This window comes from Lacerta agilis, chromosome 3 (genome assembly GCF_009819535.1).
Source record: "Lacerta agilis isolate rLacAgi1 chromosome 3, rLacAgi1.pri, whole genome shotgun sequence".
In the NCBI taxonomy this organism is placed as follows: domain Eukaryota; kingdom Metazoa; phylum Chordata; class Lepidosauria; order Squamata; family Lacertidae; genus Lacerta; species Lacerta agilis.
In genome coordinates, this window is record NC_046314.1 from 85,269,382 (window position 1) to 85,283,516 (window position 14,135).

The 14,135-nt window shown below is 41.5% G+C and overlaps 1 protein-coding gene across 2 annotated transcripts in view; it reads left to right on the forward strand.

Moving 5' to 3' along the window:
- The window catches only part of SLC4A1AP (solute carrier family 4 member 1 adaptor protein), a 24,423-nt gene extending 11,143 nt beyond the window's left edge, over positions 1 to 13,280 (forward strand). Inside the window, exons 6-14 of one of the 2 annotated variants that reach the window (XM_033144596.1) lie at positions 3,253 to 3,413; positions 4,719 to 4,788; positions 5,447 to 5,636; positions 6,129 to 6,240; positions 6,967 to 7,201; positions 8,027 to 8,125; positions 8,931 to 8,986; positions 10,605 to 10,674; positions 12,951 to 13,280. In XM_033144596.1, the coding sequence (XP_033000487.1) occupies positions 3,253 to 3,413; positions 4,719 to 4,788; positions 5,447 to 5,636; positions 6,129 to 6,240; positions 6,967 to 7,201; positions 8,027 to 8,125; positions 8,931 to 8,986; positions 10,605 to 10,674; positions 12,951 to 13,000 (1,043 nt within the window). In that variant the 3' untranslated portion in view covers positions 13,001 to 13,280. The remainder of the gene's footprint in view (positions 1 to 3,252; positions 3,414 to 4,718; positions 4,789 to 5,446; positions 5,637 to 6,128; positions 6,241 to 6,966; positions 7,202 to 8,026; positions 8,126 to 8,930; positions 8,987 to 10,604; positions 10,675 to 12,950) is intronic. The other variant, XM_033144597.1, reaches the window with a different exon arrangement.
- Positions 13,281 to 14,135: the final 855 nt, after the last annotated feature.

Below are 14,135 nucleotides of genomic sequence, written 5' to 3' on the forward strand. Positions count from 1 at the left end.
CTTTTTCACTAATGAGAAATCCTCTCATTACAGCTTTACTTGCATCCCAAGCAATTCTTTTCTCCACTTCGGAGCTCCAATTTATCTGAAAATATTCTTTCATCTTTTTCGCCGCTCTTTCCACTAGCTTGGTGTCTCTCATCAAAGCGTCATCCATTCTCCATCTAAAAGAGTCCTTGGAAATCATTTTTAAATTTAACTGTACAGGGTTATGGTCTGAAAGAGTTTTAGGGCCAATTTCTGCCTTTTGTATTTTTGGAGCCAATTCATTCGAAATCCAAATATAATCTATCCTCGACCATGACTGCTGAGGTTCGCTGAAGTATGTTGCCTCTGTATCTGTGGGATTTTTTAATCTCCAAGAGTCCACCAAATTCAGATTATCCACCATTTCAAAGAAAGTCTTTGGGAGTTTCCCATCGTTCGTTAATTTAGTTCTTTGAGATCTGTCCATTAATGTGGAAACTGCACCATTAAAATCTCCAAGGCAAACTAATTTATAATCCAAATAATCCAACAGCAAATCATGTATTTTCTTATAAAAAATTGACTTTCCATCATTTGGTGCATAAAGTCCCAGAATCAAGAATTTTTCGCCTTGTATATTAATTTCAATTGCGATGTATCTCCCTTCTTCATCTTTAAAAAGCTGTCTTGGGCTATATTTCTCCTTTGCGTATATCACTACTCCTCTCTTCTTGGCCTTATCCGATGATATAAACTCTTGGCCTAATTTTTTGTTCTGTAGTAATCTTCTGTGACGTCGGGCTATGTGGGTTTCCTGTAAGCATATTATATCCAAATTCTTCTTTTCTATGCTGTAAAACACTCTGCGTCTCTTTGGTCTCTGATTCAATCCCCGGACATTCCATGTCATTAACTTGAGCGCCATTTTCCTTTCTCTAGTCTTCTCCTCCAGTTGCTTCTCCTTTCTTGTCTTCCTCTGGATCCTTGCCTGGGCTGGGTAGACTTGGTGGTGGTCCCGGCGGTGGTGGAAATACCTCTGGAAACCTGTAGAATTGTGCTGGGTCGAGTGGTGTGCCTTTAAATTGTTCCAGGTGCTTGTCCAAAAACTTCTGCTTCTCCGCCAGGGACCTTATTCTTATCTTTTTTCCTTCAAACGTAAATGCCAGGCCTTCTGGAAATTCCCAACTGAAGGGGATTTTCCTTTTTCTAAGCTCAGTTGCCAAATCGTTGTAGGGAACTCTTTTGTCAAGGAAAAATCTGGGGATATCCTTATAAAAAATTACTTTATTCTGCTCAACCACCAGGTTGTTTCTATAATGCAAGTCCAGAAAGTAATCTCTGTCGTGTCGATCGTGTAGCACAATCAAACAGTCACTGACTGTTTTGCTGCTTTTCTTTCCTCTGGAGCCTCTTGGACCAAATCTGAAGGCCTTCACTATGCGTGCTGAGACGTTGATTTCTTCTATCTCCCAAAATCCTGAGAATAACTTCACTATGTAGTCTTTTAGGTCTTCCCCTTCCAGTTCTGGAAGATTTCTTAGGCGGATGTTGCCCTCTCTTTGGTGTAGTTGCAGAAACGCGAGGGACTCTTCAACAGACCTCTGTCGTGATCCAATACTCTCTATCTGTTCCAAATCTAGATTATCCAATTTTTCCTCCACCTTTTTTATTTTTTCCTTGACCACTTTAATTTCCTCTGAGTCCTTTTTCAAGGTGGTCACCTCTTGCCCAATCCTATTAATCTCTTCTCTGTTCTTCCTTACGTTCTCCTCAATTTGTCCAATGGATTTCTCTAGGGTCTGCGTAGAATTTTTAATGTCAGCTTTTATATCAGCTTGTAATTTTTCTATTGCTGAATTCACTGCTGTATTTCCTGATGAAACTTGATCTTGTGTTTGCTTCAACCCGTCAGTCACGCTTTTCAATCCTGCTGCAATTTCTGCAACACTAACAACTAATTTCTCCATTTGTTCCTGTAGAGTTAGGGAAACAGAGCCTTTTCTTTTTTCAGAGCCAGTTCCTTTTGATCTAAGTTCCATTCCTTGTGGGCTCTGTAACTGTAATCTCAAGGTCACTCCAGTTTCTGTAGTAACAATCTCAGACATTCACAGCAGAAGGCCAACAGTCCCAAAAGTAAACACCAGGTGGCCAGCAGCTCAGTCCTGAGAACAAAGAGGCTGCTGAGCCAGGAGCCCACACCAGTCCCGAAAATCCAACTTTTAGGCAAAGGGTTTTAATTTTCCAAAATATAAGTTCCTTAAAGCCAAGAAGGGCCCATTTTCGTGTAGCCCAAGTCAGTCACAGTTCCTAACTTGCAGTGTTACCACCAAAGTCCACAAAGTAACTTGTATCTGGTTACAAAAAAGTCAGAATGTCTCCACTGGTAAACAGTCACTGAAACACCAACAAAGGAAAAAAAAATGGCAACAATGTATCACAGCCCGCTACTGACCCGGAATCCTAATCCAGAGGGTGAGGGGCATCTTCTTTTGCCATATCAACTGTTTTTAAGTCTTTAAACATCCTTTAAACAACTTTTAATCAACTTTTAAAAAGTTCGCAAAACTTTTCCGTTAGTCGCGGCTTTGATCTTTTAGCGCTACCAAGCTCGCGCAAACAGTTTAAAGGGAACAGGCTTCCTTTTGCAGTTCCTCTGCAAGCAGTGCTCTTAAAACTTGTAAAAATAATCCAATTCTTTAACTTACAGAGTTTCTTTGGAAATTTCTATGCAGGAAGTGCCGGGTGCTCGGGTCTGGCGGGATCGCTGCTTTGATCCTCCGCAGGCAGACGCTTCTTCAGTCCCGTGCCGGCGCTCCGCTCGCCCGATTTTCCCCCTTACGAGGGTCAATCGGGAACGGAGACGGCACGTCTGGGACCCACGAAGCTCAGGTCCACGGGACGCTCTTCCCGTGGCTTTAAGGGACCCGTGGCGCAGGCACAGAAGTCCCTAAAGCCTGGCGGAGGACGGAGCCGTCGGACTCCCGTCCGCCATTGACCGGCACCTAACCGGAAGTCTTAAGCATTTTTATCTTATTAACTTATTATTCCTCTTATTGCCGTGCTTGCATCTTGCTCACCTACAAGGATTGCTGGCATGCCACTGTTTGCATTTTATTTTCACAACTATTGGATGTGGTAACTTCACATCTTTATGTCCATTTGCATACTTGCTTGTTTTTTGAAATGTGCAGTAGATCAGCTGTCACTAAATCAGAAGTGCAGGTGCCTAACTGGCTTCAAGCTTCTCCAGTTTTCTTCATGTATTTTTGTCTTCGTTCTTCTTAGTATCCCGAAAAAGAAAAGCGAAGAATTGGGAAGAGGAAGACTTTTACGATAGTGATGATGACACGTTCCTTGATCGGACAGGAGTTATTGAACAGAAACGTCTGAGCAGAATGAAGAAAGCAGGAAAGATTGATGAGAAGCCAGAAACCTATGATTCATTGGTAGGAACAACTTCAGCCAGGGATTCGTGCTAGTTAGTCAAAATTTGTGCCTGCTGCTGACCCTGTCCCTCCAGGCCAAGATATGGGGTATTGACTGATGTTACTGTTGAGTTTTGGAGGTTCGGTGAGCATCTTCAGGGTTCAGAACAACTGCAGGGGCAAGCTTCCCCCTCCACCTCAATTCTGAGCTGGTGGCAGGGACGGTGGGAGCTGAGAAATCAGAGGGTCATCTTGCTGTTTCTCTAATACCTCTTAAATCCCAGCGGAATTTAGAGTCCCCACCTGAGAAGAGAAGATCTCACGCAGAGGCTTGGAGGACAGCTTTTTGCTTTCTGATTCTTTCTAAAGTCAGTGCAAAGTCTAATAGATTCCTTAGCATTTTCCCAGGCTCAGGAGAAGCGATTGCAGCCAACTCAACCACTGTTCATGCGGAATGACTTCCATGAGCACAGTGGCATTTCACCTCTCCCCTGCACTTACCTCAGATCTGCTCCAAAGGATTGGGGGAATCCCCAGTGCAGATTTGGAGGAGTGCGAGGGTATGTCCCATTGCACTTTCAGAAATCATCTGGTGTGCTCAGTGATTTAGGTGAATAGAACCCAAGGTATCTTGCCAGAATTTTTAAAATGCTGTCTCCTGAATTATGCTTTCATAAATTATCATTCCTAGGAGTGCTGCTGCAGAGGAATATAAACCACTTTCCACTATCATGTTATTTGTCTGGTATCAAATTTCAGAGGGGTAGCCATGTTGGCATGTTCATTTGTCCAGAAAGAATCATTTTTTGGTCTTCTAAACTGAAGTAGCACAGAAGGACAAAACTTTATTCAGTGTGGCAAAAAAAAACCTAATAACATGCCAGTGGCGATTATTTAAAATGTTTTCATGCCACTGTATAGCCAAAGATTTCTAGGCATTTTTACATAAGTTCTCTCTCTCTCTCTCTCTCTCTCTCTCTCTCTCTCACACACACACACACACACACACACACACACCAATTGCAGGTGGAAAAGTGACAGATAAAAAGCAAAGTTAAAAGACTGAGTTAAAATTTTCAAGAAACTTAAAATGCCTGGTTAAATTTCTTTTAAAAGGTTTTGCCTGACTTCCATAAGACAAGAAAGTTGCAGCTGGGTCAACCTTCCTTGGGAGAGCATTCCACAATTGGGTTGTTGATACAATTCTTTGTATTTCTAGACTTTTCACTTCGCCAGCATTTGGGAAAACAAAAGGTTGCTACATTTTAAAGTTTTGTAAAGCTATTACTGATGCACATCACTTTTCAATTGTGTCTCTCTCTGTAGAGTGCAAAATTAGCCGCAACTGAAAGAGAGCTCTCTGAGATAGCAGAGAAGCTGAAATCTTCAAAGACACGTAAGGCCACATACTTTATTCAAATTTTGGGGTTGTCTGCATGGGAATAAGGCATAATTAATTAATTTGTAATATTAAGGGTACTTTGTTTCTGTCTTCCACAAATGAAAGACTAAGCCAAGTGTAACAGCATGATTTAAATTATTTAAAATGCCTAATATTTGCCTTTCTAAAGAAGCTGATCAAGTTAAAACTCTCGAATTCAGTTCTGTGGAGAGCATGAGAGTGTTCATGTTACATTAGTGGAAGGAAAACAAATTTCATTCTGGGATAAGGAGCTTCAATATAGGCAAGTGATAACACACTTTTGGCATAACCTTCAACTTGCTTCTTGCAAGTCCTTTTCCAATCAGCAGCCCTAGAGATGTCCTTGAAGGTTAGTTATACATGCCTAGCAGTATGCTAAAGGAACCAACTGTATCAGGCTCTTCATTTCTTTGACTTAGTATTAAACAATTTTTGCACAGATATACCCTGCCTATCCCCAAATACAGTTAATAGATCAAAGAAGTTGAGCACATCTATAGTCTTAATTGTATTCATCTCAGAAAGTTGTATTGGCCATTCGTTCTGTTTAGACTACTAAAATTTGGGACCAATACTACCCATAACTATATTGGGATGGCATGATTTTTTTCTGTATTTGTATTTCCTTTAGCGCAATCCCATTCAGCAGCGCAAGATTCTTTGGACGAATTCATGACGGAAATAAAATCAGGATGTGCTTTAGACAGTGTGGCACGTAGAAAGCTTCATTTGCGGACTTTTGAACTGAGGAAAGAGCAGCAGCGATTGAAAGGATTGATTAAGATTGTTACACCGGCTTCATTGCCAGAGCTGAAATCCCAGTGAGTCTTCATTTTATGGTGTGGTAATCATTTTATATTTTCCTTGTTGAGCTATAGTGTTCTGATAGTTTGACTACCCAAATGTACATGCAGAGGAGTATGGAGATGGCGGGAGGCATGTTTTGTCACTGGAACTTTCCAAAGAACTGGTTTCCAAATCTATTTTGACACACAACCCTGGTTAGCATTAATTGTGATTAATGGCAGTGCCAACACATAACCTTCAGTCCCCATGGATAATGGCAGGGGAGAAAGGAATTCTTGTTTGAGAAGGGAGCATGCAATTCTGTTATCTGTCCCAGGTGGGCTTCATTGTCTCTGCACAAGACCAAGGCCACACCGTGAGTTTTGCAGTGAGCAAATGTGGAATCTCCACATGAGAGAAAGAGAGAGCGCACAGCAATAATTCTAGTGCTGATCCTTCAGAATTTGATACCAAAGCTGTGTGTGTACTACTTAATCTCTTCTCCCCCCCCCCCAAATGTTCTGTAGGCTTGGGAGTCAAGATCCGGAAACTCAAAACAAACCCAAAAAGCTGACTTTACCCATGTTTGGTGCCATGAAAGGGGGAAGCAAGTTCAGACTGAAAACTGGTACTGTGGGAGTAAGTAAAGAAAACAAAAGAGTTTGGGTTTGATATCCCGCTTTTCACTACCCGAAGGAGTCTCAAAGCAGCTAACATTCTCCTTTCCCTTCCTCCCCCACAACAAACACTCTGTGAGGTGAGTGGGGCTGAGAGACTTCAGAGAAGTGTGACTAGCCCAAGGTCACCCAGCAGCTGCATGTGGAGGAGTGGAGACACAAACCCGGTTCCCCAGATTACGAGTCTACCGCTCTTAACCACTACACCACACTGGCTCTCCAAGCTATGGGTTGTATCAAAACGTGTCATTCAGCTGACTCTAAGGCTTCTTAGCAGAACGGGAAGGGAAGCCATTTTTTACCATGTCCCATCTCCCCTGCTGCCCCCCAACACTTTGGAGTGTTGAGAGCAGGGGGAAGGGGAAATAGCTGAATATTGCTTCCCTCTCCATTTTGCTGGGTTGTCATTGCAAAAGATAGGCTCTGTTTAGAAGTTGGATCCATTAGGATGGGCATTCAAAGATAGCTGGATCACATCACTTCTGTGGGCACTGGGAGGAACTCTTGTAGAAACAGTTCAGCTTTGGGCTTGCTTAGTGAGCCTGTTTATGTTTCTACAAATTTCAGCAAGTACTTAATAACTGCTGTTCAAAGGCACATTGCCTAATAGCATGGCATATTCTGTTCCATATATCAATGGCAGATGATATAACAGCTACATTCATGGCAATTTTTGTTTGCCCCACAGAAGTTGCCTGTCAAGCGTCCAGATATACCTGTAAACCTATTAAAGATGAGAGATGAGGGGCCAGAGGAGGAGGAAGAGGAGGAGGAGGAGGAAGAAGAAGAAGATATGAAGGCTGTAAATCAAGGAATACAAAACCCAATGATGCAGATACCTGCACAAGAAACAATTAGACAGCATAAACGCCCTACCAGTTCTTATGGTTGCAGCAGCGAGGAAATGGAATTTGTTCATGGAGGTTAGTCCAGTTCTGTTGCCCTTCATTTTGACTATTTTGAGGCTCTTAAAAGCAGCAGCAGCAGGGACTGTTGGAATGCTTGATTTGTACTCCTGCTGACAACAGTTAGGTTCAGTTATGTCCAGTTCCTTAAGTGCCTCTGAAAACCCTGCCCTGAACTTTTTTTGAAAGAGGAGTATGGACGTCAAGAGTTTGGTATACAGAAACATTACTATTTTGTAAGTGTTATGTTCATTTTGAATAGGAATATTTTCCTTGTAAGGGTCTCTTTTTAAATTCAAAGTACCAAATTTCACAGGCATCTCCAAAGGCCAGTGAAGCTACAGGAATAATTATTGCATAAATTTTCAAGGTAAATTTTCTTAGGTAATAGGGATTTTAGGTTCAGTCTAGTGGGTACAGCACCTTCACACACAAAAATATTGTTATGAGGCTTTACGGAGCCCTTACGTTCCCACCTTAATCCCTCACCCTTTGGGGAATGCACAGATCCTGCATTAGTTGATTTGGAGAGAAAGGATGAGAAACATGGACAGATCTTCCATTTTGCTTAATGGCCTGATGCAGTGCCTGTGCTCAGAAGGTAGCAGGGTTGGTGTGGGTACTGTGTTTTTACTTGACTGGCTCAGACCTTCTGTGTTTGTGTGTAGCACGGTTTTCATTGAATAAAAACTATTATAATATAGCATTGCTCAGACTTTAAAAAAGAAATAAAGGCAGTTTAATTGTAAGTTGTCAGAATTTGTTAAGATTTAATCTGCTAGTTCTATGTTCATTAAAGAATCTGGTTGGCTAAGTCTGCAGGGTTCCGTTTTTCTTTTACAGGAGCTCAGCCACAGTCAGAGCCTTTGAACAAAGATGCAGTGACGCCAGAGTGCAGCTCCCCATTGAATAAATCACAGAAGAAGCCACAAGGTGAGCCAGGTGAGCACTAGAGAAAAATAGATGACAGCACTGGTAGATACAATCATACTCTGTTGGTTTGTACAATTGGAGTGGGAAAGTATATTTTAATACTCAGAATATCTTGCAATATAAGATAGCAGTTCCTTCAGCTTGTTTTTTGAACATCTAATAAGTTGTAGCAAATAAAACCACAGTGCTTAAATAAAAAATTAATCCTGATGAGATACATTCCTTTTGGCAAAATGCATAAGGAAATTATTTAAATGATCATTGTGTGAAGTTTCCTAGTGTGAAAAAAGTTGAGGAAAAGTTTTTTTAATAGTAATCATATTTTTAAAGAATGAATACTTTTCATTCAAAAACAAATAACAAAATTTAGAAGGATTAAAATGTATTAAATTTAAATAAGTTGGATGGATTTGTTAAAATTTTGAAAACTAATAAAAAAAATATTTTAAAAAATTAGGAGAATGGAGGAACAGCGCATTTTGAATGTCTCCTTTGTAGTGCTAGGCACATATCTAAAATATTCAAGCATTTTCTGGAGAAAGGGGGGAAATAGCAAGCAATACTTGGTTTAATATTGCTACAGGTATCAAAATTGCTAACCTTTACTTTGTGAGATACACCCGAAAAGCAATTTTGCTGTCCTGGCTCTGACTTGTGTACATTTGTTGGTGGGGCCTAAGGAACTGCGGTGCTTGATTTTAACAGCTCCCTGGCCTTTTTTATGTAGAGGGTTTATTTGTCTGAAATTTGTTTTGAATAATTTCTCTAAATAGAGTCGGCAGCATTAACATAGCTTATCTTATTTTTTTCCTAGCACCTGAGACATCTGCAGGAAAGTCCAAGAATAAGAAAACGAACATTGCAAATACGGTGAGTTCGGAGAACTAAAGCATATAAATAGGATGAAGTACACTGTAACATACTGCGTTCCTTACCTGGTACATTAACAGGATTGCTTGGTATCGGCATTTATGCGAGATCGTGTCCATAAGAGGATAAGGAAAAGATAAGACAGTGCTAGTGCTGTGTTCTCTGGCACCCGTGCAGTCCTCCTGACTTGGCGAAAGGAACTGCTGCCTTGTGCACTGTGTCTGTCCCTTGTGTGGCATAAGTATTCAGGCTGCTAGTAGTGGGGTAAGGCACGGTTGCCTTCCTGTGCAGTTGCTGGGCAGGAATGGGGTGGTCAACCGCCAAGTCAAAAGCAGCTTGGAGGACTGTTCTCTGTTCTCACTGGCCACGTGCAGCAGCAGTTCAGTGCATTGGTGAGGCCGTGATCGTATAGTGGTTAGTACTCTGCGTTGTGTGTCTCATGTCAGACTGATAGATATTGTGCTAGTACAGGGATGTCCAACTCCCAAGAGACTGCGATCTGCTAGAATAAAAAGCTGGCAGTTGTTGACCTTTTTTTGGGGGGGGGGGGTAAGTCAAAAAGTTGCTCACCAGAAGATCACTAACAGCGGTCGACCAGTTGGACATCCCTGTGCTAGTACTACTGCTAGATAAGACACAGTTGTGAAAGGAATGGTAGCACAACTCATAAGTTGCAGGAAGCTACACCACTTAATTATAATGCAAATAATTTTGAGTTTCTTTTAATACTAGCCTGCTTTAACTTTCTCATCTAATTGAAATCATTGGCAGGGCATTGCAGCCAACACAACTATATGCAGCCAGCAACAACTGTTGTAGGGGGAGCAGGCTTGTCAACCCCAATTTGCAAGGCTGCAATAATGGTTTTTTTTCCTAGTAGCTTATACCTCCCAGTACTTTGTGCCAACAGTATCGTTCTGTTTTATTGAAAGTAACATAAGATTCTCCACTATAGCATCAAGTATAACCATATGATGTTTCCAGTAGCACCTTAGAGACCCACTAAGTTTGTTATTGGTATGAGCTTTCGTGAGCATGCACACTTCTTCAGATACATATGATGTTTGTGTTTGTTAAACTCTTGTTTGTCTTTTGTCACAAACTATCCTCTTTAGAAAGTCTAAGAAAGCCCTCTTCACATGAAGTGGGGAAAATGGTTTCAAACTTAACACGTCATTCTTTGGCCCAAATAGCCCCTCAAAGCAGTTTACAATTCAATCAACATAGAATCTGTCTAAAGCAATTTGAGTTCATGTTCTCAAGATATTCACACTAAGATATTTCCCCAAGTCTAATAATAATAATAATAATTGATAATTTATACCCTATCTATCTGGCTGGGTTTCCCCAGCCACTCTGGGCAGCTTCCAACAAAATATCAAAATACATTAATTCATCAAATATTAAAAGCTAGTAATAATAATAATAATTTATTATTCAAACAAGTGCTAATAGAACCTTAGTATTTCAAAGGCAAACAAATGGTATCTTGCATCAGTAGGTCCCAACACCCCCTCTCCCATCTTCTGCAGAGAAGGAGGTGCATGAAGTTGTGCAGCAGAAAGAGGGAAGGGAAATGTTATAATTACGAAGCATCTTTTTTTAAAATCTTCTGCAGTCTCAACACACTCTGTCCTCAGAATATCCAGAAGATGACCCAGACTACTGTGTGTGGATGCCACCTGCAGGTAATTTATAATTTTCCAAAATCATATTTGACCTGATCTATTTGAAGACAATGCAAAATATGGGATCTTGGGTTGCTGAGAAACGGAAGGAGGTGCATGAAGCTATGCAGCTGAGCAGAAGGCAGCATAGAGACAGACACTTGAAATGTCTTGTGTATGGAGTAGTCTAAATAATTTTGCACCACAAAGTCTCTAAATCTACTCACCTTTGTCTTGCTGAAGTCTATACATCAGGACTAGTCCTGTACATTGATACTACAGTTTCTTTGCTATCCTATGTAAAGAGGGCGTGGAAGATCAAGCACAAGCAAGAAAAGGATCTAAGCTTGCTCTGTCTGAAGGAAGACTGACATTTGACCTCAGTCCTCCAGATCCCAGAACATTTCCAACTACATTATTGCTGTTTCTCCCTGCCTGCCTTCCCACCATCCTACTCGGGTCATGCTTTTGCCCTTGGCCCAGCTTGGCCAGAGATAAAGGCAGCAGCGGTGGCACCTGAGGTTTAGGGAGGACACAAGCGTATAAAGGTATCCCATTGCAAATATGTGCTGCAAAGTTCTATCCCTAAGTCACGCTGTTGTGCCTGCTGGTGGTAGATGTTCCTCAGGCATAGAATGTCCTCCATCAGGGCTTGGAAGTACTGTTTTGGGGGGACAGGGAGCAGGGGGTGTGGAGGACCCCCTGGTCCTGAATGAGGTAACTGCCCCTGAAGGACCAGGTGTGCAGCCTGGGAGTCATTTTGGACTCACAGCTGTCCATGGAGATGCAGGTCAATTCTGTGTCCAGGACAGCTGTCTACCAGCTCCGTCTGGTACGCAGGCTGAGACCCTACCTGCCTGCAGACTGTCTCACCAGTGCATGCTCAGGTTATCTCCCACTCTACGTGGGGCTACCTTTGAAGGTGACCCAGAAACTACAATTAATCCAGAATGTGGCAGCTAGACTGGTGAGTGGGAGTGGCCGCTGAGACCATATAACACCAGTCCTGAAAGACCTACATTGGCTCCTAGTATGTTTCCGAGCACAATTCAAAGTGTTGGTGCTGACCTTTAACGCCCTAAATGGTCTCTGCCCAGTATACCTGAAGGAGTGTCTCACCCCCATCATTCATCTCACCCCGGACGCTAAGGTCCAGTGCTGAGGGCCTTTTGGTAGTTCCCTCACTGTGAGAAGTGAGGTTACAGGGAACCAGGCAGAGGACCTTCTCAGTAGTGGTGCCCTCCCTGTGGAACACGCTCCCATCAGATGTCAAGGAAATAAACAACTAACTGACTTTTAGAAGATATCTGAAGGCATCCCTGTGTAGGGACGTTTTTAATGTTTGATGTTTCGTTGCTTTTTTATTCTGTTGGGAGCCGCCCAGAGTGGCTGGGGAAACCCAGATGGGCAGGGCATAAATATTATTATTATTATTGTTGTTGTTATTATTATTATTATTATTATTAATGGGTGTGCTTAGGATGACTTAAGAGGTCAGGTAGAAAGAGAGGGGAGTTTGTATGTTGCAACGTCTCCAACTGGAATGCATAGTTATCAAGAATGTCCCTCAATCAATTGAAGTAAACAAGTGCAACTTAGAATTTTATTGCCCTAGATGCCCCTGTTTGATACACTTCCTACGAATGTAGATATCACGTAGGTGTACTTAAAAGTAGCAGTGCGGCTGAATTCCTCTGAGTAGTCTTGAATTGTGAGCACCCTCCATTCTGAGAGTTATTTTTGAAATTTCTGCTTTTGTAGAACAAGATTAAAAGCCAGCTTTATGAGCAGGCTGGAACATTGTATAATCCCAAATATTTTTGCATGCCCTGCAGTTCCTTACCTGCCTCTCACAGGTCCAGCCAACCATTTCACTCCCTTTTTTGGCTTTGCAAATGTCCTTTCACTTCTCACATACTTGCTCAGTGTCCCCATGAATATTCCTACACCTTTAGTTACTTCCAACATCTGCAGAATAATGTAAAAAAAAACAAAAAAAACCATCTACCGTTAGTGGAGGTCACACCTGGATGATGTCTAATATAAGTCCCCATCTCCCTCTCCTTGAAATGGACATTGACCTGTTGCATGACCAAAATATTGCACCTCTACTCAACCCCATGTCAGGAAAGCTTTTACACCGCTTCTGATTCACTTAACACACTGCCAAGTATGTGGTCTAGGTGACTGTGACTTGCCCACTATTTCTGTTTCTCTGTATATTGTTCTCACTCCTGGGCACAAGAGTTTTTTGAAAAAGGAAAAAGAAACACTCTAATCTTCCTCTTTTGATGCAGGTCAAAGTGGTGATGGTAGAACTCATCTGAATGCAAAATACGGCTATTAAACTTCAGGTGTTGGCTTTGAGAAGTGAAGGACTATAGTACCGCAGTCACTACAGAGTAGAAGACTCCATTTACATGGCAAGCAACAAACTTTTGCTCATTTTGTCTAAATTCCTTTTAACGATTCCTGAGCCTCGCCCACACATGTTTCTTCCCCCACTAAACGTGAATTTGTGTATATTGTGCATCAAGGTGTGTATATAGTAGTGAAAGCTATGTATTTACAAAGCAAACTTATCTATAACAAGGCTGGCTTTTTACAATAAAAACTAAGAATCCAAATGCTTTTCTTTCCACGGCAAGTATTGGGGTGGGAAGAAGGAAGTCATACACTGGAGAGATCCATGCTCAAACTTCAGTTTAGCCAAGAAACTCACTATAGGACTGCTTTATTTATTATGGATTTTCTGTGCAGAAGGCAGTCAAGTGACGATAATTTTGTTGTGTATTGCAATCCTGCATATGTGTATTTTGTTACAAGTACTGGGTACATAGTTGATTTTAGGAGGGTTTCTCCCTATTTATTCCAACATAGACCTCTGCTCCACTTCTAGATTCCCTCAAAAATACAATTGCAAACAGTAGCCTCCAGATGGAGCTGCTCAAAGCCAAGCTATGTTTTATTCTCCCTTTTATAACTTTGGTGTTGGGTTTCTGTGAAGGTTTCTCCCTTTTGCCTCTCATCACCAAGTGAAATGCCAACACATTCATAGAATATAACTATATTATATTCACAACCTGCAAGAAAGAAGTGCCATCATCATTACAAGTTTAGACAATTTCAGTCCTATCATTTACCATTTATAAAATGCTCTTTCTTGTTCAGAAGTATATAATTTTCGTATAGTCCACTTTACACACACGTGCACCTATGCTCTTTTTAACTTCTAGTTGCCTAGAAAATGCACTCTATTATAGAGCTCTTGTGTTTCCCCTAGGGGTAGAGCAGCAAAGACCATGTCTTGGGATATGTAAGTTGAGAGTGTGTGGCTCAGAGAGAGAATATGCCCTTGTGTGTATATTGTCACAGTTTCAATCTTCAGCACATCTAGGAAAATAATATTGATAACCTGGGTGTAGGAGGGATGAGGAAGATATCTGTACAAGGGCTTGGGAAAACTACTGCCAGCTGCAGTA